This window comes from Dunckerocampus dactyliophorus, chromosome 12 (assembly GCF_027744805.1).
Source record: "Dunckerocampus dactyliophorus isolate RoL2022-P2 chromosome 12, RoL_Ddac_1.1, whole genome shotgun sequence".
In the NCBI taxonomy this organism is placed as follows: domain Eukaryota; kingdom Metazoa; phylum Chordata; class Actinopteri; order Syngnathiformes; family Syngnathidae; genus Dunckerocampus; species Dunckerocampus dactyliophorus.
This window is the reverse complement of record NC_072830.1, coordinates 11699029-11723520: the sequence shown is the minus strand read 5'-3', so window position 1 is coordinate 11723520 and position 24492 is coordinate 11699029. Positions and strand designations below refer to the sequence as shown.

Sequence of the window (24492 nt, the reverse complement as noted above, 5' to 3'; positions counted from 1 at the left end):
AGCAGCGATTTGTAATACTTCGTTTGACGGTCTTCTAACATTCTCCCATGCACAGGTAGACTACTACACAATATTTTTCCCATTTTTCTTTCACCTCATATTTGGTTCCAAATGCTAATACTATGTGAGAATGCATAAAGGTAACATTGGATGACCTTATTGAGTGCTAATGTGCACAACCTCTGGCCCTCTGGATGGTGGCTCTATATTCATTTCGTCCTTTTAATTTGACGTTGTCATAGTTTTACACTATACATAATAAATACAGTCATGGAAAATATTATTAGACCCCCCTTGTTTCTTTAGTTTCCTGTTCATTTTAATGCCTAATACAACTAAAGGTACCTTTGTTTGGACAAATGTAACAATGACAACAAAAATAGCTCTTAAGAGTTACATTTTTTGGCAGTACAATGCTGTAGATATTTTGCGTACATAAGGAAGAAGAGTCTTGGTGGGTATACGGCGAAAGTGGCTCCACAAACCTCGGCTCTGTGCTCAAGATGCAACTCGACAAAACCTAACATCTGCAATCAAACTTAATTGGTCCTGCTATGGTGTTTATCAACCTACTTTGTCAAGTCCGGTTTTCAGCTTTGTGCTAAGTGCTCATTCACATGAAAAGGGGCGTTTGACGTCATATTATTCTACTTTCGATTCCAGTCAGTGTATTTCACAGAAAATGAGTACGTAATCATTACGGAGCATTATGAGATTAGGACTGCTAAGAGCAACACTGTCGCCGCCAATACAGCGAGGGAGGACCTGTGGAATGTCAGCATGCAGCGTGTGAATGCACAAGTTAACACTAATTATTATAAAAACTATACCATACTAGTCTTTTCATTTATCAATACTCAACATTGCACAACTTTGACATACAAACACTGATCCATTTAAAAAAATAAATACATTGGAGCAACAACTTTAGTTTTTTATGTTATAGCTTCATGAAATATTTTAATCTGCTGTAGCTCGTTGTGACCACTAGAAGCAGTGTTTTATGTGCGACATGTTTTGTGGAGACTTTAAATTTTTTTTTATTCCTCCAGCAAATATTGGAATATAAGAAGACTAATGGACTGAGGACCCACACAAGGACTCCATTGACATTTACATCTGCTAACATTAATTATTAATATTTCATATTATACTATCATATTATATTTCTGTTGCTTGCGTGAGCATATCTAGCGTACTACCTTGGCTGAAAATCTCTCTCGCTTATCGATGGGTAATATCATCAGGGAATGCTCTTTTTTTCAATTTTTTTTTCTCCATGTCCCCTCGGGAACCTCGTAGGTTCTCAATAAATGGTGAAATACAGGAAGTGAATAAATGTACAGCAACAGATTTATTAAGAATTAAGTAAGCTTTGCTTCTTCCTGCTCCTTTTGGACATGTGGAACTGTGAATTGTATTATGTGATGTCAAACAGGACGTGCACACGTTAATCTTGCGTCAAAATAAATATATACTGTATATACATATACAAAATGCACAGGGTGCCTTATAATGCCTTATAAAGTCTTGTGTGTGCACCGAGTTCCAAAATTTGTAAGTGTTGCTGTGTAACTTTGTGAGCGCTCCGCTCGACAGACTGGGAGCATCTCCTGCCGACATGCTGCTTATATAGAGCAAAGGTGGATGTGACTGACGACAGCATGCGGACGTGAAAGAGGACGCTAAAGGCACGCCCCCAGTAGTTATATAGGTATATTTTATAAAACGGTGCCATCTATCCATCCAATTACAAGGAAAGCTGGCTATCTTCCGCTCCTACTGCAATAAAAACATTGCCGACAAACACCTCCAACTACATCACCAACATGGACGACGTGCCGCTCACTTTCGACATCCCGGTGAACCACAAGACGGGGAACGAGAAGTCAGCTTTTACTGTTGTGGTTGGTTGCCATGGTAATGGACAGAAACTGCCACCTATGGTGATTTTTAAGTAGAAGACACTGCCTAAAGAAAAGTTTCCAGCCGGAGTCATCGTTAACACCAATCAAAAGGGCTGGAAGGACGAGGAGGAAATGGCGGAGTGGCTGAGTGACGTGTGCGGAAAGAGACCGGATGTTTTTTTCCACGCGTCATCTGACTCCATGCCCGCACATCTCACAGCTGCTGTGAAAAAACAAGTGCAGCAAATTAACTCAGAGCTTGCCATCATTCCGGGAGGCTTGACGAAGGAACTCCCACCGCTGGACATCGGTGTAAACAGGCGTTTAAAGTGAAGTTGCGATCGGCGTGGGAGCGATGGATGACAGATGGCGAACACAGCTTCACTAAGACTGGGAGGCAGTGCCGGGCGAGTTGTAGCATCGCTGGGAGCACTTCCTGTTCCCCAGCGTACTTTGCGGTCCTGTTTTGGTGCAAATGCTCTTAAAGTTACATGTTTGAGCTACATAGTTGGTAGTTATTGTTCTCCACAAATAGCGGTAATGTCTTGTCTGTTTTTGTCTATCTGCTGCGTTGCTGTGTGATGTTTTTAGTTGTGCACCATGACTGAGACTGTTATGTTGAGTGATGACCTTCCTGATTTCAAGTGGGTTTGATAATGAGAGTTCTGTTCTTAATCTGTCCAAAGAAATAAAGCACAACCGCTTCCTCACTGATTCCTGAGTGGCACAGTATGTTTTAGCGTGCACACGTGCTATTGTTTGTTTGACCATACCTGCGCCCAATAGTGTGGTGTGCCTTACGTATGTGTTAAATACAGAAATAGCACCTGTAACTGAGACTGTGCCTTTTAATACAGTGCGTCTTATGGTCGTGAAAATACGGTATATCTAAATCTTCCCTCTTTATTATTTATTCATTTAGATATCCCAGTGCTGCTCCTGTAAGAATCAACATTTGAATTTAAATTGCGAGGTGATTTTGATCCTTGTTGATCATTGTATTATGGCTGTATCACGATTGTCAGAGTGAACTTCAACTTCAAGTTAATACTTTTATTTATTTTTTATTTATTTATCAGTTGAAGATACCCTGGGACATTTATATCCAATACCCAGGTTGTGGTACTGGGTGATATAAATGGGGATGGGGGTTTTGTACACTTGAAAAGTGGCAAAAAAAGACCTATGAAAGCAAACTGAAGGAACAAATACATTTAGCAAGAAAGATTAAGTGATTTATTTTTAAGGGCCACATAAAAGTGAGTTTGACACGTGTGGTATAGCCAAACAAACATTCACAAACAATTTAGAGTCTCCGATGAAGCCAACATGCATCTTTTTTTTTTTTAACATTTTGCCCAACACAAGAAATAGACATTGTATGAATGAACATGTATGACACCTTTCTGTAATATGATCATATCACTGTGTGCAAACTGAATGGTGTGTGTGTGTTGGTGTGTGATTGCAGCCGTTCCACCTGGTCTTGACTTGTGCGAGCATGTCAGCAGGTACGGTTCAGGTACGTGTCTCCACCTGCAGAGCAAACAAATCTGTTCTTCACTTTCACCTCTCAGCAGCTCAGTCAATACACGTTCTTGTTGCCTGTCCTCAGGACATTCAGCGCAAGGACGGGTTGGCCCTTGACTTGTGCAGCAGATCCAAACTTGAGCTGAGAAGCCCGCAAACAATCACTTGGAGCTTTTTAGCGGGGCCATGCTTGCACAGCTGCTTGCCCCCCATCACAATGTCCAACGTGTTTGTGGACACCAGACGGTCCTGTGTGCTGCAGTAAATCGAACCACAATAGTGCAAACCTAATGTTCCCTCTAATTTTTTATGTGCTTGAGCAAACACACAAACTCCCGAAGAGTTCCTTCGACTCCTGCGTGCAACTGTCGCTACACCAGTATCACACATGAGATCATAACAAGTTATATCGCTTATTAAAATAGACAAAGCCATCCCAATGAAAGCGGACATTGTAAGTGTCGCTGTTTCTATGCTGCTGTTGACGGAAGTAGTATTAGCTCCTATGGGCTGTGTGAAATCAATGCGCCTAGGAAAAATGTTCCGGTAATAAATCCGGTTTTAAATCATCAAAATACAGCAAGATACTGTAAGTATTACACGTTATTATCAATGTACCTCTTAATGCATGATCACAGCATGTATATAAGGTTTTTTAGAGGGCTTCATAGTCGTAACAGGTTATAATAGGTAACAGGTTTCATTTATGGATATTCATCATTAAAGGGTCCCTGACATGATTTATCGACTTTGCTTAAATATCTTATATTGTTTGTAATTATGTTCTACATTGTTTGATTTTTGAAAGTGCAGATTTCCTTTAAAGCCCTCTAAAAAAAAAGTCTCCAAAAATGCCAGCTGTGTTCCATTTACTTAACATGACCTGCATATTAACCATCTAGAGGAACATTGTTATTGTAGGAGCTAACACTGAAGAACTGCTTTTCTGGCATCGTGACACAGCACCTCATGCACAGCTCCTCATACCACTACCGAGTAGTGACACTGATTTCTTTTCTGATTCGATACGGAGTCAAATTCAGGCTGATATAGACGATACCAATCCGATACCGATACTTTGTGAAAATGCACCAAAAATGTGGGGTACATTTTCAAAAAGTAGTGTATTTCAAATCATAGCATAGCTCATAAAATAAACAATATAAGACATCAGAGGAATTTATTCATTGATTTTATACAACTGCATATCATTTAGGCAAGGTCTCAATAATTCAGTTGCTTTCCACTGTGTTCCTGTTAATGATATACATGACTGACGTGTCAAAGTATCGATATTTTGATTTGAGAATCGACTTGAGAGCCTAAAGATCAGCCTCACCTGTAAAAATGTGCGTGGAAATCTGACTAAAAGTCTACGTATGCCAAAAACCCAAAATGTGTGTACGGACAAAAATATTCAGACCTAAAAAAAAGTGGTGTACGCACACATTCACACAATTTGTGGTTCATAGATTCCACCTTGAGGAGAAGTGTAGGTACGCAACTCCGCCCTTTCCTCGCCCCACTTCACCATGGCAGGTAAATGCAAAGTAACTCATGAATGTGGCGTCCATATTTGAAGAGCCTTGATTGCATTGGAATCACGGCTGGTGGGAAGACTACGAGGATGAAGAAGCGGACTTTCAAGGAAATGGAGGTGGAAATACTGGAAAAGGGTCATATAACAAAGAATGAGGGACAGCTGCCATTGCTGTGAATGGAGCAGAGCCAACAGAGGCAAAAAAACGGTCCGACATCAAGGCACACATTTCCATTTATAGTGAGCATGTTTCTACATTTTTCCTAATTGATACCACATTTTAGATGAATATAAGCTTAGCAAAGGTGGACGCAAAGACTGAAAACGGGGATGAAGTTACATTGAAAATGAATTGCTGTAATTCCAGGCGGATATTTTAATTTAATTATTTAACTTAATGATGACATCAACACCATCAAAGTATTAGGTATATTATAATTATTTTATGAGGAACTAATGTGTGTTATTTCAATGCGCAACAAAAGAAAAGCCCATCATTTGTGGAAAAGGCAAGAGGCTGATTCCCAATTCTAGTCCTTACCCCTAGGTTTTGTGCATTCACGTGAATCAAGTGGTGTCCAAATTCTCCTTAAATTGAGGAGTAAGCGGTAAGTGCTACGGGGTGTACACCCCTAGAAAACAAGTGTGTAGGCGGAACTACAACACTCGCTAAGAAGATGGAAGCGTGGAGACGTCAAGAAGCATATAAATGTAAGTAATTACGCATAATTATTGAGTTTCACAGTAACGTCACTCATGTCTTATTATATATTCAATCATTTGCTAATCCACGTGAATTGTTGGTTTTCGCTAGTTATAACTAGCCGGCTAACACCGATATCTAACTTCACTGCAATCTACTGCATTTCATAAATGATTAGACAATGATTAGATAGCGACCACATTAGCCTGTTCATTGTAAAGTTGTATTTTAAAATCACTCACTAGCGAGGAGAATCTATGTTTAGGTTTAGTTATTAGCAAAATGGCCGTATGTGGACAGCACACCACATTATCAAACTTTATTCAAATTTGGAATCTAACAAATGTTATTCCATCTATTATTTTACCATCACTATGTATTTGTTTTCAGCACACTATTACTCTACTACTATTACTATTACTATTGTATTTATTGTGAGTTAATAGTTGTAGCCCATCAATCATACATTCATCTTGATCGAAATCTTAGGACCAGTTTAAAAATTGCTAGAATTTGCATTTTGCACATTTGGATCTTAATGAGGTTTTAAGTAGCGCTAAAATATGCAAAAGCAATGTATGTATGTATGTATGTATGTATGTATGTACTTTATTTATCCCACAGCGGGGAAATTTACTTGTTACAGCAGCAAGCAAGCAAGACAAGTAAAGAGAACAGTGTAAAGAAAGCATAGTGTCTACAACATGGTTCAGGTGGTGCAGGTGTTGTAGAGCCTGACAGCGGTCGGTATGAAGGACCTGCGGAACCTCTCCCTCCCTCCCTCCCTCAAGAAGGGGGAGTGAGACAAAAAGCACTTTGAAAAAGTAATTTATTGAAAACAACAATTAAACTGAAATAGGCTGTTTATCAGCTGATCAAAAGTTTAAGACCTTTGCTCAAAAAATAACAAAAAAACTCTCCAAACCAGAACAAAAATTGTTCTCAGTAGGACTCAGTAATGAGTAGCTCCACCGTTTTTGTTAATCACTTCAAAAATTGGTTTGGGCATGCTTGATGTGAGTGTTTCCAGGAGGCTAGTGGGAACATTGCTCCAAGTGGTGAAGATGGCTTCACAAAGGGCATCAACTTTCTGGAACTGATGGCCATTTTAATAAACTTCCCTTGCCATCCATCCCCAAATGTTCTCTATGGGATTTAAATGAGGGGAACATGCAGGATGTTCCAAAAGAGTGATGTTATTCTCCCTGAAGAAGTCCTTGGTCAGGCGAGCATTGTGAACTGCAGCGTTGTCCTGTTGAAAAACCCAGCTGTTACCACACAGACGAGGGCCCTCAGTCATGAGGGATGCCCGTTGCAACATCTGCACGTAAGCAGTTGCCGTTTGACGACCCTGCACCACCTGAAGCTCCAGTGTTCCACTGAATGAAAAAGCACCCCAGAATATGATTATTTGTCTACCCCTCCACTGTGCTGGGTAGAAAACATCTCAGGTGGGATCTCCTTGTCATGCCAGTAACGTTGGAAGCCATCCGGACCGTCAAGGTTACATTTTTTTCTCATCAGAGAAGAAAACTTTTTTCCACCTTTCAATGTCCCATGTTTGATGCTTCCTGGCAAAGTCTAAACAGGCAGTTTTGTGGCGTTGAAGGGGACGAGGTCTTTGAATTTGTTTTTTAAACCCTTTTCCCGCAGATGTCGTCTGTTGGTTATAATGCTCAGGATCTTTCAAAATATTTTGAATGACTGTCTTACTGCACCCAACCTCAGCAGCAATGGCACGCTGTGAGAGGCTTTGCTTAAGCAGCTCGACAATCCGACCACGTTCAAAAAGATAAAGCTTCTTAGCGTTAGCCATCAGGTTAGCCATCAGAGCGAATGGCTGACAGAAAATGACAAATTTGAGCAGATTTTGGCTTTTATAGCCTGTGTTCCTAAACTTTTGATCAGGTGATAAACAACCTATTTCAGGTTGTTTTTTTTTGTTTTTTTAAATTTACAAGCTCCACATTGTTTTTGTCTTTTGCATATTGTAGCTCATTAAGATCCAAATGTGCAAAATGCAAATTCTAGCAATTTTTCAACCGGTCCTAACATTTCGATCAGGAGAGTCATTTCTGCAGGAGATGCTGAGCTAACCGAACGTCAGCCCTCTGCTACACAATCCAGCACTCCAGTACCAAAATGACATTCTGGGCTTTCTTAAAAAACAATCTGAGGGAGAACATCAACGACAAGAGGAGAGCAAGCCAAACAGGGAGGTTGTTAAACCTTAAATGATGCTTGATAAGGTTTATACATTTGTTGATTTTTTATTGTTTAATTTATTACATTTGTTGAGTTTTTTTGAGAGAATCAAGTGGTGTCCCATTATGATGACTTGTTTAAAACCCATGTGACATAACTATGACACGCATTAACTAGGCGGTTGTACAAAGTAAATAATTGGTAAAGGGAGCAGACAAAAGAAAGTACTATGAAAACTATTTGAATGTTAGTAACAAGAGAAGACCGGAAATACCACTGGTGTGTAACAACTAGTATTGTCCCTAACTTACAAACTGTAGTAATGAGTATTAATTTCATGCTATTTCTCTTTGATTCGAAGGTTATCAACCTAACATGTGCTCCTGTAAATAGTTGAAGTGTGAAATAAAACTCAAGTAATTCTAGTGGAGTTGATTTGATAAAGCCTCCTCTGTGATCTTCTCTTCCTTTTCAAGTTCAGGCGAGTGAAAATGCTAGTATCTTTTAGTCCAGAAACTACAGTCAGCCTGATGTTGCCATGCAATGATGGATAAATCCTTATTGATTTCCATTGCATGTTTATTTCTAACATATAATTTCACTTCACCACTTAAAATTGTGGAATATACAGAATATACAGTTCTAAGAAGATAAATCCACATCTCGCATCAAAGGCACATCATCAATGCTCAATCTTGAATGAAGTCAAAATATTAGGATAAGTCATAATAAGTCATAATTTCAAGAAGAAAATTTAAATAGGAGGAAATAAAAAAAACAACAGCAGAAATGGAAAATGCAGCTGTAATTTTGTAATTTTACGAGAACAAAGTCATAATATTAAGAGAAAAGGTTAGATTCTAAATACAAAAGTTGCAATTTTCTGAGAATAAATTATAACATGAGGAAAAATAATGTCATTTTATTAGCATAATGTTGAAATATTAAAGGAAAAATGCATTTTTTTGTTGTAAATTTTGGAAAATTACGTTTGGGAAAAGTTATAATATAGGAAATGTCAAAATATGTGAATAAGTCATAATTATGGCAAGAAAATGTACATGTGGAAAATTTAAATAGTTGGAAAATATTTAGTTGAAATATACAGTTGAAAAAAAAAACAGCATAAATGGAAAATGCAACTGTAACTTTATGAGAACAAAGTGAAAATATTAAGAGAAAAAGTTGTATTCTAAAGAGAAAAAAAGTCACAATTTTATGAGAATAAAGTCTTATATTATGAGGAAAGATAATTTTAGGTGTGGTGTTTTCCGCTTGAATAAAAGCTGCAACTCTGTTGTGCTTTCCTCGCACTACTGAGGAGCCATCAGAGGTCAGCGTCACTGGTGAGCCCATAGCACAACCATGAATTTGTCTGTAAAATTTCCCTTGAAACTGAAAATATGTAGTGTTAAGGCAAATTTCCAATAATTGGCAGATGTGGTCAGCACTAAGTTTTGTTCTCCGATGCAGAGTTGAGTCCTCAAGCAGTCTCTTCCTCACCACCGAGACTGCTGCTGAGGTGGGGACTTTACAGACAAATTCATGGTTGTGCTATGGGCTCACCAGTCTCACCCATAGTGGCGAATCTGTACATGGAAGAGATGGAGAAACAGGCTCTCACATCCTTCTCAGGGACAAAACCAAGGCACTGGTTTAGATACGTGGATGACACCTTTGTCATAATCAAAAAACAGGAAATTCAGTCTTTCACAGATCATATCAATGCGGTGGACACCAATATCAAATTTACTAGCGAGGACACTAAAGAAAACCAACTAGCCTTCTGAGACTGCAAGGTAATTATAGGAGAGGACAGACAGCTACTTCCAGAGGTCTTTAGAAAGGCCACACACACGGACCAATACCTGCTTTTTGAATCAAACCATCCACTACAACATAAACTAGGGGTTATTAGGACCCTCCAACACAGAGCGGAACAAATACCAACTAGTGCTGAGGGAAGGAAAAAGGAGACACAACATGTCCAGAGAGCACTCTCAACCTGTGGGTACCCGCGGTGGGCTTTTAACAAATGTCAAAAGAAGAGAGTAGGGGAAGAAACCCAAAAACCCACAGAAGCAAAAAGGAGAGGAGTGGTAGTCCCTTATGTAGCGGGGGTCTCTGAAAAACTCCAGAGGATCTTATGGCAACACAAAATTCCTACCTATTTCAAACCAGTAAATACCCTGAGACAAAAATTAGTGCATCCTAAAGACAAGGCTCCAAACCAAAAACAGAGCAATGTGGTCTATTCGATCCACTGTAAAGATGAGGAATGCAAAGAGCACTACATTGGAGAAACTAAGCAAATGCTCCAAAAAAGGCTTTATCAACATCGCAGGGACAATTCTAGTGGTCCTCAATCAGCAGTACATCCACACCTTAAAGCAACCAATCACTCTTTTGAGGACAGCGAGGTAAAGATTTTGGCCAAAGAAAACAGATGGTTTGAAAGAGGAGTAAAGGAAGCTATTTTTGTCAAACAACAGAACCCATCATTGAATCGGAATGGTGGTTTGAGGTTTAATTTGGACCCTGTGTTCAGCAGGTTACTGAGACCAAAACCCACAGCTCTTAGTCTTGCAAATGAGGTGAAGCCAGGGCCGAGCCAGAACAATAGATGCTAACAAACCAGTATCAGAGTCGTTCATACCCAACTCAGGGAGCGACACTTCCCTTTTATCGGAGGTGTTAATAGCAGGAGAGGATTATACCACTACTCCGCCCAGGCTTAGTGTAAGGAACCAATAGGAGGAGGGTGTTGGCACACCAATTCCGCCCACTCTTACTGTATTTAAGGCCTAGGCTACCAGCACTCATTAGTTCGCTGACGAAGCTCTTCGGATGAGGAGCGAAACGTCCGACACCTTCTTCACAGAAGTACAGATGACGTCTCAAGAAGCCTTTCCCTCGATGGACAACTCCTGTACGACTGAGAGCCTACACAGACACTTTAAAGGGATAGATTTTTTTGACATGAAGTTGTATCCCAGCAGGCACACAACATTGATACAGTGTTGAATAAACGTTCATGATGGTGATCATTTAGTTGCACAATATTTTTAATTGTACATTGAGACAGTGTTGACATGCAACGTTTAAGCAACGTTGTACTGCAACATTAAAACAATGTTTTATTTTGAACAACATTATCATGAAAATACATTTAATTCATCACATTTATTAATTGTAGTTCTTCGGTCTTCCCCCGCTGCCGAGTCTGTCCAGGGCATATTTCAGTCAACTCCTGACTGTTGTTACCACATCTATCATGGATACAGACAAAAATCTATGGATGTAAAATTCCATCCATTCATCTATTTTCTATGCCGCTTATCCTAATTAGGGTCGCGGGGGTATGCTGGAGCCTATCCCAGCTGACTTTTGGCGAGAGGCGGTGTACCGTTTGTTCTCACTGAGCAGCAGTACTGCCCCTCCCCAAAGCAGTCACAAGCATTGCACTCAGCTCCTGCGGCACACTGAGAGCATAGTGGAGATCCATGCATCCATGAATCACACATTCGCGAGGGTGGACATCACCCTGTTTTGAAGAGCGGGATCTAAAACAAAATGTTTTCTTAATCTTCATTAAATTACTACTTATTACACTCAAGCCTCATTAGGACTAGGTCACTTAGGTCACTAGGTCACTTAGAGTGTATACAAAAAGTTTTACCAATTTGAGCTCAGCTCATGAAAAGTGTGCATTTACTGGCCCCTCAAAATAACACACAACCATCCATGTCTAAACTGCTGGCAACCAATGGTGAGTACACCTTAAATGTACACCTTAATGTTAAACTGTACTAATTTGGTCCAGTTAGCCATTTCTTCATCCTGGGGTCATTTGAATCGTTAGTGTTACAAGGCGGTCGGGTGTGAATGGGGAGCAGGTGTATTGCTCTTACACTATCTCAAGCGGCCAGTGGAAGTTCAACATGGCACCTCTTTGCAAAGAACTCCGTGAGGATGTGGGAAAAAAAAAAAGTTGCTCTACATAGTGGCATTTTAGGCCATAAGAAGATTACCAAGACCTTGAGAGTGAGCAGCAGGATTGTTTACCTCCATGATAAGGAGCCCAAACACACCTCCACAATGACCACTAGTTTGGAAAATGTGCTTTTACATAATTTTGGGGAATTTTCATAACAATTATCGTTAATAAATTCCGTTCAATAACTTCACTTCTGTGAAGAGTAAGACCACAAAATTCACCTCACAAATCAATGGCCAAGTGAAGCTATTGACCGGACATGTTACACAATTGCATTTATTAAACAATAACATTTCCCCAAAATTATTTAAAAGCACATTTTCCCAAAGTCTTTGCTGTAGTATGAACAGAAGAATGCCGTTGATGTGTGAGGTGAGTTTTGTGGTCCTACACATTCCAGAAGTGAATTTATTAACAACCTAATAAAAATTGCCCAAAATTATGCAAAAGTTCATTTTCACAAACTTGTTGCTTCGTATAAATATATTTGTAGCCAATGACGCCATATATCGCCTTTCAGAACAGCCAATAGATACTTGTCTTACTGAGGAGTTGGCAACATTGATGCCAACCGCCATAATACAGAAGAAAAAGAAGACATTTGTAGACGGTCCCTCCGCTCCGGTCTCGCTGCCGGCTTCTCCTAGAGATCAATAGAAGTCAGATTGCACAGAACACGGCTCGTTTTGATAAAAACTGGATTGTAGCTGTTTGTCTGTGTTGCCACAGTTGGAAATAGGTATGGTTTGCTGTGTTAGAACCATTCACTTGGGAGTTATTGATCCCGGAAGCAAAACAGTTTTGCGTATCTCGCAAAAGTTTTGCGAGGGAACGCAAAAGTTCGTTCTTTTTTTTTTTTTTTTTTTTTTACCCATCATATTTTTTTTCTCCATGTCCCCTCCGGGGCTCCGTAGTGTTATATTCAGGAAGTGGTGGAAGTTCCCTATTTGTAAAGTAAGCAGTGTGCAGGTGCATTCACTGTTCCTGAAAACATCAGCTTCCCTAAAGTGTCACCTTCATGCATGCAGGGACTCTCCCACTGTGCTAAAGTGGTTTTATGGCGTATCAATCAACATTTCCATAAAGATAAATAGAGTCATACTAAAACACATGCATAGACATATTAGCTTTTAGTGCCAATACTTGGAATTGAAAGATGTCGATTGGACTGAACAGAGCAAATAGAATCAAGTCACCCCATAATAGCAATTTGTATGACTCAAAACACTTATTGTGTTTGAATAGCTGGTAAGTGTTGACTGAAAGAAAGCCAAAGTGAATGTCAGCCGCACATGTGAGGACATGCACGTGTGCTTTGGATTTTGCAAGCTAACATGCTAACCATGCACACACATGCTCCAACTGAATCTCTTAATGTTTAACTTGACAGTGCAAACAAGATGAGGAATGGGGTGTGAGCTGCAGCTGGCATGCAAGACACCAAATACTTCTCTCTCTCTTTTCACACAACACAAACACAAAACTACTTTATGGCTGCTTTATGGAGTCACTATCTTATGCTGGCGCTGTCTGGCCCTGCTAGGACTACCCAAGGCAAAGTGGTCCTCACATAGAAACGCCAAAGGACACACTGGACCTGCGTGTGGAGCCAGGCCCGGGGGATGGACGAGTGCCTGGTGGTTGGGCTTTCACCCTTGGGGCCAAAAACTAGAAAAAGTCCCTCCCGGGACGAGGAAGTCAAGAGAAAAGTCATCTTAACTTTATCACACATGCATTTTTTATTGTTTGCAGTGGTGTCAAAAAGCACAACAGTCTTAAGAGTTGTATGATTATTATGTACTATATATTTTGATGTTATGTATATATATTGTTATTCAAATAATACAAATATATCAAAGTGTAATGCCGTTCTACACTACTGTGAAGTAAAAGATTCAAAGGCTTCCCATTGATAATAATAATACTTCCTGTTAGTTCAGTTGTGATGGGTATATGGGCTGGTAATTAACAATGGAATCAAATATTTCATGTTAAAAATGAACAACAAACAATGAAATAATATATTTAGTATAAATATTACAATTAATGAATAACATGACATTTGTTTTAGAAGTCAGCGAGTAGCCACTTACATTTTTTGATCATCAAAAAGTCCAGGGACTGTATTCGCTGTATTTGTTTCCACGCCACACAATTGCATGTACACAGTAATTCCGCGCCAAAATTAACATATTTGGTACCATCAGATTTTAATGAAATTTCATCTGCAGATAGATATTAAAGTGAATTTATATTCTACATACCTTTTAATGTTGTCTTGAAGCTCCGATTCATGAGTTCGAAAGTCTTAAAGCTGGACTTAATATTTGAATCCGTCCAACACTCTGCAAATCTGATACAGAATTGAAGAGGAAGAAGTAATCTACCGAACAAACATGTATGCAACTGAAAATACACTCGATATCATATGAAAAAGCAGCGTTTTCATGGACGTCCCCACTAACTCTCCTAATCGAGCGCACGTACACAGTGTCAGATTTTACAGTCGCTTACTTCCAGGAATTGCAACATTCCAACTAGTGAGGATAAGTGGCATAAAAAATTGATGGATGGAATGGAAGGCGAGAGCTAGCTTGCTACTACTAGCCACCCACGGTTGTTTACACGCTTGAGAGGCGGCTTTCATCATATGCACTCCGGAAAATACGGGAGCCCATAGGCCTATAAAAAGCATTATGTTTATCATCGGCTTTCATTATAGGGAAAATTCCTCATACCAATATTGACCGATATCGGTAGGCCGATATTATCGGACATCTCTGGTGAAACCATACACGTAATTAATTAATTGTTAATATCATTAACAATGAAATCATATATCTAATATTAACAGGACAATTAATGAATAATGAAATAATTTATTGAATATGAATAATGTAATTCTTTAACAAATACATATTTTTAATATGGCTAGCGCAAAACACATATGTAATATTAATATGTAATAAACAAATTGTATATTTCTGATTAATAATGGAATTAATAAAAATGAAATCAAATATTGCAGATTAATAATGCAATGAAACAATGACATCAAAAATCTAATAATAATATAATTCCCTAACAAAGAGGTAATTAATGATTGTAATTAATGAATGATGAAATAGCATATTTAACAATACTAATGTAACGAATGAATCAGAAAATAGTATAGTTACACGAATAATGTACTTAATTTACTTTGAAGTACTGATGTGGTAGCATGCAGTGTGTGTGATTATTGCATTTCATTCATTTTCCTTTAAAAACAAAAAGAAAAAAAGCTTGTTTTTGTAAAGTAACAGAGCCAAAATGTGTTTGCTTCTTTTTATTAAGAAAGACACGTGTGTACGAAAATAAATCTGAGTATAAAAAAAACAAATTCATTCATTCATTCATTCATGCATCATAGGACATTGTAACACATGTCGGTGCTCATCTTGTAGCAATTCTCCTCCGTCGGGAAGGAGTAAAAGTCTGTGTACTGTGTGTAGTAAGAGGAGCACTGAGGAGCACAGAAGCTCTCCTGGGGGGGCAGGCAGGAGCAATCTTCTGACGTGAAGCCGCTGAAGCTGCTCTCCATCCTGGGAGGAGAGTCGTAGCAGGAGGAAGAGGGAGAGGAGGAGAAAGAATCCGCGGGGCTGCAGAGCTTCAGTGACTCCGGTGAGGAGCAAAGAGCCTGCATGGAAGAGGGATTCATATTTTACTTATTTTTTCTTCATTGACATAGAATCATCAATCACAATGTTGCTTTCCAAGACAAACTTTCATTGTAATACAAATGTGTTTAGAAGACACTGTAGAAATAAAAGTACTGTCAGTACATACATACTTGTAGAATACTGTAGCGACAAGTGTATTGTGTTTCCAAGCTGCTGTTTAGTGTGTGGGCTGTAGGGGGCAGTAATGTTGCGCATGCTGGTTAGAGTAAGCTTTTGGAGACAAAGTCAGTAGAATAACAGAATCAGGAAGTTTTTGCACTGTTGATTAGTAATGGAAATTTCGGCTCTTTGTGGATAGACGGTTCTTTTGGCTCAGTCATTGAAAAGAGCTGTCACTTTCGGTTCCAAAGTGGCTCCTTATATTTTTTTGTTGTCTTAAATCAAATGTCAAATCTCTTCATGCAAATTTCTCATGAACAAATCGGCTCTAAGAGCACCACAACGTGTGTTTAACCCCGCCCCTCCCCTTGCTCAGTGTGCACACGGAGACGCCCCCACACATCTTGACCAATGACATCCACCTTTAACAGAAAAAAAGACGAGGAAAAACTAATTGACTTCAAACGACACAAGCCGGCTCCTGCCATTCATTTCAAAGAGCCTTGGCTCTTAGAGCCGATTTGTTCACGACCGACACATCACTACTGTTGATGCTGTGTCTAGCTAGCTTCTGCTCGCAAGACAGTTTGAGTGCTCAGCTTTTTTCACATAAACGGCCAAAGTGATGTACAGACGTTGAGTTATTCGGCCGCCATTACGAATAATCCCTCGTTTGTGGCGGTTAATTGCCTCAAGACCCCAATCATGATAACTGAATTTCCGCCAAATAGGATTCAATATTAATAAAGGGAATATTTTCATAGTTAGAGCATGGAAAAACCTGTTTATGACTTTCTAAATATGATTTTTAACACCATTAGAGCACCTCGAGACATTTACTAGACATCTAGTACACAATATACTAGACGTAATCGGATAAAATAAGCCATTTAGAATGTAAATAAGACTCATGCTCGTGTGTGTTTCAATAAATGTCTTCCTGACATGTGGACAGGAAGCGACGTTGGGGGATTCTGAGTTGAACTTTAGGTAGAGTACCGCCACAACTGCATTATTATTATGTTATTATATTGTGCCTGAGATAAAATATTATAAAACAATAAAAACCTGTCGTTGGCGTCTGGTGCATCTTACTAGTGACACCTCATGGCCAGTAGACTACAGTTCATCAAATGAAAATGCTTAATTTAGGCCAGGAATACTTAACATTTGCTTAAGTATGCATTTTTGGATTAATAATGGGCTGTAGTCAACCACGAAACAGCAATTATTTCTTAATTAATTTTTAAAAAACCGCGATAGAACGGTGTGGTAGTTATGGCTGTGAGTAGAGTGGTAGTAGTACTAGTGCTGTACCGTCAACAACACATCGATTGCTCTTCTTGTCTGATATATAATCAATAAAGAGTGTTGGTAAATGATGATACACAATACTTTTTTCAACCTACCATCACAAAGTCGTCATTCTCAGCGGGGAGGCTCCATGGCGGCAAAGCAGGCAGGCACGTGTCGGTGTTGTAGTAGTAGTTGTTGTTGTAGGTATTGTTGTAGTTGTTCGTCGTGTCTCCAAAAGGCTGCTGGTTGCACCAGAAGCTGCTCTGACGCTCCTGGATATCGGAGGCGGGGCGCAGCAAGTGGGCTGCAGCGCTGCGAGGGCCGGGGTCCACGGGGGGGTTCACTGGGGGAGCCTCTAGAGCAACATCTGAAAGTATGGCGAAAAGTCAGCAACCAGATATGATCCTGTATGTGGGGATTCAATAAGGCTGCTAGGATCACGTGTCAATCATGTCAGATGATGACGTCATCACAGCACCAGCCTACAAAATGTCCCTCTAAGAACATTTTCATTTTCATTTTGATTTCATTTTATGAGTGTACATTAATTTCAAGCAAAATGCATGATTGTAAAGTATGCTTGTTTCTATAAACATACAATAAACTGCGCCACCAAATACCAGCATAAAATGTACAATATTCAATTTCATTTTTCACATTTGATCAGATAGATAGATAGATAGATAGATAGATAGATAGATAGATAGATAGATAGATAGATAGATAGATAGATACTTTATTTATCTACAAGAGAAATTGACATTTCCAACAGCTCTGCGAAAATGTCATAATAAACTTAAACACTTTAAAAGATTAGCTGTATTAGCTGTAATCAGCAAAATTATGATGAAATGCAGAAATGCATTGTAATATTTCACTCTGTGTGGAGTCAGTCTAAGAGATTTTACAATGATATTCTAAGGATGTTTAATATATATAATAAGCATAATATAAATATTAGAGATGCACGATTTTTCAAACCGATGCCAATAACCAATATATTTTTATATCTACTTTCTTTTAATGTAGATTGAACTGGATGTTGTGCACACCTGGACGTAAGAAGGACTGGAACAAACTAGGATTTGACCAGCTGTACTTGCTGATTTGTATCACTACTATCAGGAGAACCAGAGTATAGAGCGGAGAGAGCCACCCTGCCGTGGCCCAGGAAGGTGCACTATATTTGGGCTCGTCACAAGTGAGCTCAGGGTATTTTACAACACAGGCGGGAGAAAAACGCAGCACTTCATTTGCCCATGCCTCATTGGAGCGTTTTTTTAAATGATCGGTTATCGGAGCTATTTTTCATGTTGGCGGATTTATTGGTGTGACGTCATAATTCCCGCCTATCAACCCGATAATTATCGTGCACCCCTAATAAATATACTAGATTTTTAAGAATATTGGAATGATTTGGTGCACACTTACTTGGAAGAGTTGACGCACAAAGAGCCTGAAGCTCCAAACAAGCTTGAGATATCTGAAGATCAGCAAGAATATATTTTTATTCCATGAGATACCTTTATTGCACACTTTTTTTTTCTAAATGTCCCATTGTGGGATAAATAAATTACATTTACTTTATACCACAAGTCACAATTATTTACTGTGGAATCATACATAAAAATAACAAAATCAAAAATTAAATACCGTTTTGACTTTTTTACGGTTGGCCTCTCGAGCTCTGTGCCTCTGCAGGAGTTCTTTGACTGTAGTCTTCACCCTCACACCCTGATACACCCGACCTTTATCTGCATGAAGACAACAGCATGTTTAGCCAACACAGGACAATCACACAAACAGACACACACACGCACACACACACACACACACACACACCCACACACACACCCTCCCCCAACACACAGCCTCAACCACATTCCTCACTTTTGACCTCCGTAAATAAAAGAATAATCAAACTTTGGTCATTTCTCTCATTTGTTGGTTTGGAAAAATGTGAATGTGTTTTTGATGTCACACGAGATACACTCGGTCATAAAATGGTGTTGGAATAAAATAAATAAAAATAAAGTTGCGTGTGTGCGCGTAAAATAATGCTTAAACACGCAGCTCTATTCACCCGGAGCCTCATTGTGCTCCTCCCGGGTCTGTGCTCTCCCTTTCCGGCCCAGTCAGCAGCAAGCCCCCGACAGAGAAAGTGTGGGATCGGCGCGCTAGCGCAAAGACCTCCGCCAAAGCACACGCGGCTGTAAGTATCGATCATCCCATTGATTTCTTGGAATAGATATGGATATATGTATAATATAGACAGACGTGGATGATAATGCATGAGAAAGTGCTTGAAGTTTTCTCGGGTCATTTACTTTCAAATCGACGCGCGGCGTTTTCACCTCCAAATCCAAACAAAGACGCAGAAAGGAAATGAATTCCTCCGCACGCCAGTTTTTTTTTAATCCTAACTTTAATCATTCATGTTGTTTAATCGATCACTTTCGTTAAAAAAATCACATCGATGTTCGATCTGTCAGCAATAAATGCCATGCATATAAATGTCATGTAGTAAAGTGCCCTAAATATACACGTAAATGTCTATAAATATGTGTCATAAAGAAGTAAATGGTGCAGGGAAAGAAGTGCTCCTGCAAGAAAAGGTGATAGCGCTAACCCTCCTGCAGGAAGCTGATAAATATTCATATTCATATTCAGACATTGTCTTAAATTCTACAGACACGTCCCACACCTTTTTAGTCCTCCCGTTTCATAACACAGCCTGCGCCGCAAACATCCACGCCGATTTATAAAGCAGATTCTCTATATCACACACATATAGAAGAACAACCTCATCCGTATATGTATTTATATACACGTATATACAATTTCAGTATGACAAAAAATCGTCACTGAAGATGCACGCGCATGAAAATGCAAAGATATGTTCTTATTTCTTCCAATAAAGCTTGGTAATTGCTTGTAGTTAATAAAGGGAATGAATTTTCTCCGCTAAAGGGAAGCAATTGTCCCTCACGGGAATTGTGGTGAAGTGAAGGACAGTATGGTATCTCCTGCACGAATTGTTCTTTTCTCTCACCCCACCACATCCTCACTAATCTTGTCTTTTTTTGTGTGGAACAGAAGAAAAGCTGCAAGTGCATTCGACGTGATGGGAACTCACCAGACATGATGATGGTGGTGGTGAGAAGTTTCCTGCTGGAGACCTTCCTGAATGTCCTCCTCTGCCCCTCAACACAAACACAAGAACGAAAATTGTGCAAAAGTCTCCCAAAAAGTGCAGGCAAAAGTGTCAGAGCGGCATGAGAGCATGGAAGAATATTGTAATATAGCTGGGAAGATTTTAGTTTGGGAATTTCTTGCTCCATGCCGACTATTTAAAAGGCCAAGAAGTCCATGATTTGACAATGATTTGATTGCGCGTTACTTTCAATTTGAATATTCAGAAGCAAGCAAGTTATATGCCTTTTTCAGCAAATATTCCCACTACTACATCTACTACACACATCACTTTAATGCATCACAAGCTCTTTTGACATTTTGATGCCCAAGAAATGCTACTTTTATTCATTTTATGCACCTTTTGCGATATGACAGAGGCACAGCCCCTCGTCGAGCACTGCGCCAAAGATCGTCTCGTGTGCAACTTGAGGACTGTTTACTTCGTTCGATAAGTCCCCACACTCGCTGCACTCGCGTCGGCACACTCATCGCATGCTTTTTACACTTTAATATTGGAAAAAGCCGAGGAAATTGGGAATTGGGTGGGCGTGGCCCAGGTAGCAGCCATCTTGGAAGGACAGGCCTTCAACCTGCAGAAACACCATCACCTTCAAACTCGTTGTATTATTTATACATTTTCATTTATACATATAAACACATCTAATTCGTTTGGTAAAAAAGATAATTATGATTATGTTTATAAAGAAATGAGTCAATAATTGCTTTCAATAGCACAAACATGAATGAAGACATAAAGTGCACATCAAAACATCATCAATGCACTCGTGTTCCATTTAACACAGCTTTACAAATGATTTTGTTACTTTTCATTATTAATAGACAATATTATATAATTACATGATTCGTTTTAAAAAAACAACACTTCAAATAGAAAACAATATACTTGAACTATGTGACTGCTTCCATTGCTTTTATTTTACATTAAAAATTGTTTTTTGAGATTTGTTGAACTTTTCTCCATTGATAAACTTCTCCTTTGCAGCATTCAGGTAGTCCCACCCGCCGCCGCCCCCCTTACTTTTACTTGACGTTCAGCCGATCTCACTCCAGCGGCGATGCATTGTCCCCCTCTGCTGGCCAATATGAGAACTTCACTTACAAACTTGTATACTCTATTAAAATATCTTAAAAAATAAAAAAAATCGTCAGTTCTTTCCTAACTGTTTCCCAAGCATATCAGTGCGTGTGTGAATGTATAAACGAGAGGAATTCACTTAAATTTCTTTGTAGAAAGGCGCTTTATGAAAGTAGGTACATTTACTTGTATTCATTTACAGCGCAGCCTTGACACAGCCAATATGGCGGCGACGTTGACTTCCGACTCAGCGCTCGATGCGGCGTCTATATACAGTATGTCGATGGCCGCATTGAGCGCTGAATCATACGTGGACCTCACCGCCATATTGAATGTGTCAAAAGGGAACGGGGAAGATGCCTAATTCTGTTGTGCATGGAATTGTACCAACCGGTTTACAGTCCAAACAAGATCTCACAGGATTACTCTTCACAGGTAAGGCTGAAAAAATCCTTTTTTTTAATTGTATTTGGCCATTATGACATAATTTTACCAACACAATTTTTTGACTGTGTGGCATAAAATGCTGTGGCATAATGCTGTGGATTCCCACGGTAAAACCAGCCTCCAGAAACTAAGGAGACTAAACAGGAGGGCCGACTCGGCATCCACCTCCATAACCCTGGTAACCCTGCGTGGGTTTGGCCGCCATGATGAGAGCAGAATCCAGAAACATTGTATTGACAACATGTCCTTGGCACACTGCTCAGCCATTAATTGTTCTAATAGACGTTCCAAAAGCCCAGATTTGTAAATATTCAAGTTCCCCAAAAACAAAGACCAGTACGTGTGATAAAAATGTTGTAGATTTACATGTTGTAAATTAACAGGACATTGGACAAGACTTGTTGTATGGGACTCCCACACAATAGATCTTTAAGCTAATTTGTTTCTCTGGGTCATTAGTTGAATTAATGATACGTGAGTGATGATGATGATTTAGACTATAGTCTATCAAATGTATTAGCAATGCCATTGCTGAAATAAATGTTGCATTGTGTAAATACTTCCAGTTAAATATCCATGTAATATAAGTACTTTTAAATCTAATTTCTGTTGTTCATTATGGTCATGAAAAAAAAATGTAAAAATCAATTTGGAATGGTAATTAATGGATTATTGGAATGGTAATGAATGATGCCATGTGTGGTCCTTTCCACACTTGCAGGTTATTTTGTTATAATGTTCTTGTTTAATTATATACATACCAAATAATATGTAATAATAATAATAATAATGTTGCTTGTTAAGCTTTAGTAACACTGCAAGGGAGGAAAAATATTTGTAAAAATAAAATTGTATTTCTTATTATTTATTTATTTTATTAATTACAATTATTATGATTTATTATTATTTTGAATGTTGATTGTTAAGTGTTGGTTACACTGAAAGGAAGGAAAAAAGTAAATTAATGAAGGAAAAAAAATCTGTCATACTGCTGTTTTTATTTATCTATATGTAGGTCATATTTCTGCAGTATCTTGGATTTTTACACATTTATATATATGTATATATATATATATAACAATATATTCATTGTGTTCACGAAATAACATTCATCCATTTGATCAAAGTGTACACACAGCGTTTGACTTTATTTTATACTCAGCTCAGAGCTTGTGAATACATTGTACACTATTGTTCGTCTAGCCCCGCCCACTTCTCTCGCTCCCCATCATGGCGGACTTTCAGCTCCATGGTGTGCCACACACTGTTCCATTCTTTTGCAGCCGATCGTTCATCCTGTTTTTCACTCTACAATCCAAAAGGGCAAAAACTTTGTAGAAAGTCGCTTGACTAAGTTTGATCAATTTTCTTACATTTGTTTCAGGGGCAAATCTGCCACATCTGGATGTATCGCTACAACGGGCCATCCATCTCAATGAGCTGTTTGCTTAGTGAGTATCAGGGGCGTATTTAGCTATTTTAGCCACTCATGGGTGAAGTTTAAAGTGGAATTGACGTAATGAGCAGTGTGAGTCCTTATGGTCTGTTTTTTGTGACACTTCTTCATGTGAAAACATTTTAGACATTTTAGGTAAGAAATTGCCTTAACCTGATACTCACTATTATATTTGTGAAACTTTTATTTGAATGCAATAAAGGCATATGTCTGAAAGTCTATTTGTGTAACTTTGATGTCTGTTATAAGTAGACCATTTGTAGCCTTTTCTGTGATGTCCAAGTGTCCATGAACGCAGCAGCAACTTGTTCCTGGGAGGTACGTGATGCACTTGAATGCAACCATCTTACAAAAGGAACTAGCTGGGCACTGGTAGCAGTTTGCTAGTATGAGCTTGCTTCCCATGTGGGGTATGAAGTGTCCATCCTTGGTGTGCATTGTATGACTCAACAAGGTGAGTTTGATGATTCTTTTCTGCATTCGGAGTGTTTGTTGTTGCATGATTGATGCTGTGTAGGAAGCTAAATGAAAGCTAGTTTGTTGGATGTGGTGTGATTGGGGTACACTTCTGAGCCATGTGCTTGTGGTTGTTTGCTAGCTGGCTCACTGACTAGCATGTTCCTCATCATCTCTTAGCATGACTTGATATGTGTACTGTGCCTGTCCTTATTTGTGTCATGTGAGTGCTATCTGGCTGCTTTATTTGGCATTGTTGTAATTGCATGTGTTCCTATTGTTTAGTCCACACACATACAAGCCTTTGGACACACAGCTACTTGGACAAATCCACTCCTTGGGACAAACCCAATTTCAATGGACTAACACACATTTCTAAAGAGCCCATCCACCTACATAATAAAGATGATTAAATGATTCTCTGACTGGAATCTTTCCATGGTGTCCCAACTCTTAAAGAACCACTACCCCTTTCCCACAGTATATTTAGACGGGTTTTTTTGGGGGAGGTTTAGCATCTAGTCCATGTTAGACCTGGTCCGCTTCGAAAACCAGTAAACCTAGAACTCTGAAATCTGGACCGAAATAATATACAGACCTTGAAGATTCATAAAAACACAGTTGGCGATTTGTGAAACCTTTATTCTATTTGTGAAAATCCAATGAATGTAAATTTGTCTGTTTTCAAATTGAAGTCCATATTAGATCCTCTCCACTTTGAAATCCACTAGACCTAGACCTCTCAAACCTTGAAGATGAATAAAAACACAGTTTGTGAGTTGTGAAACCTTAATTCTATTTTTGAAATTGGGCAAGAGGGGGAATACACCCTAGACTGATGGC

The 24492-nt window shown here is 39.0% G+C and overlaps 2 protein-coding genes across 2 annotated transcripts in view; both read right to left on the bottom strand.

Moving 5' to 3' along the window:
* LOC129191467 (POU domain class 2-associating factor 1) overlaps window positions 1–14177 on the bottom strand; it is a 49361-nt gene extending 35184 nt beyond the window's left edge. Inside the window, exon 1 of the mRNA XM_054794847.1 lies at window positions 14147–14177. Coding sequence (XP_054650822.1) covers window positions 14147–14177 — 31 coding nt within the window. The remainder of the gene's footprint in view (window positions 1–14146) is intronic.
* Window positions 14178–14988: 811 nt separating this feature from the next.
* Window positions 14989–20215, bottom strand: linc.pou2af1 (lnc RNA pou2af1). The gene is made up of 5 exons (XM_054794566.1): window positions 20136–20215; window positions 18653–18753; window positions 18431–18482; window positions 17113–17366; window positions 14989–15561 (listed from the first exon to the last, which is right to left on the bottom strand). Exons 1-5 carry the CDS (start codon window positions 20140–20142, stop codon window positions 15289–15291), a joined length of 687 nt encoding a protein of 228 aa, XP_054650541.1. The 5' UTR covers window positions 20143–20215; the 3' UTR covers window positions 14989–15288.
* Window positions 20216–24492: the final 4277 nt, after the last annotated feature.

Excerpts from the sequence above, each read along its gene's own strand:
- linc.pou2af1 (XM_054794566.1), bottom strand. Across the intron at positions 18,483-18,652 it reads ACCGTAAAAAAGTCAAAACG|ATATCTCAAGCTTGTTTGGA; the intron begins GTATTTAATTTT and ends GCTGATCTTCAG. Across the intron at positions 17,367-18,430 it reads TTGTGCGTCAACTCTTCCAA|ATGTTGCTCTAGAGGCTCCC; the intron begins GTAAGTGTGCAC and ends CCATACTTTCAG.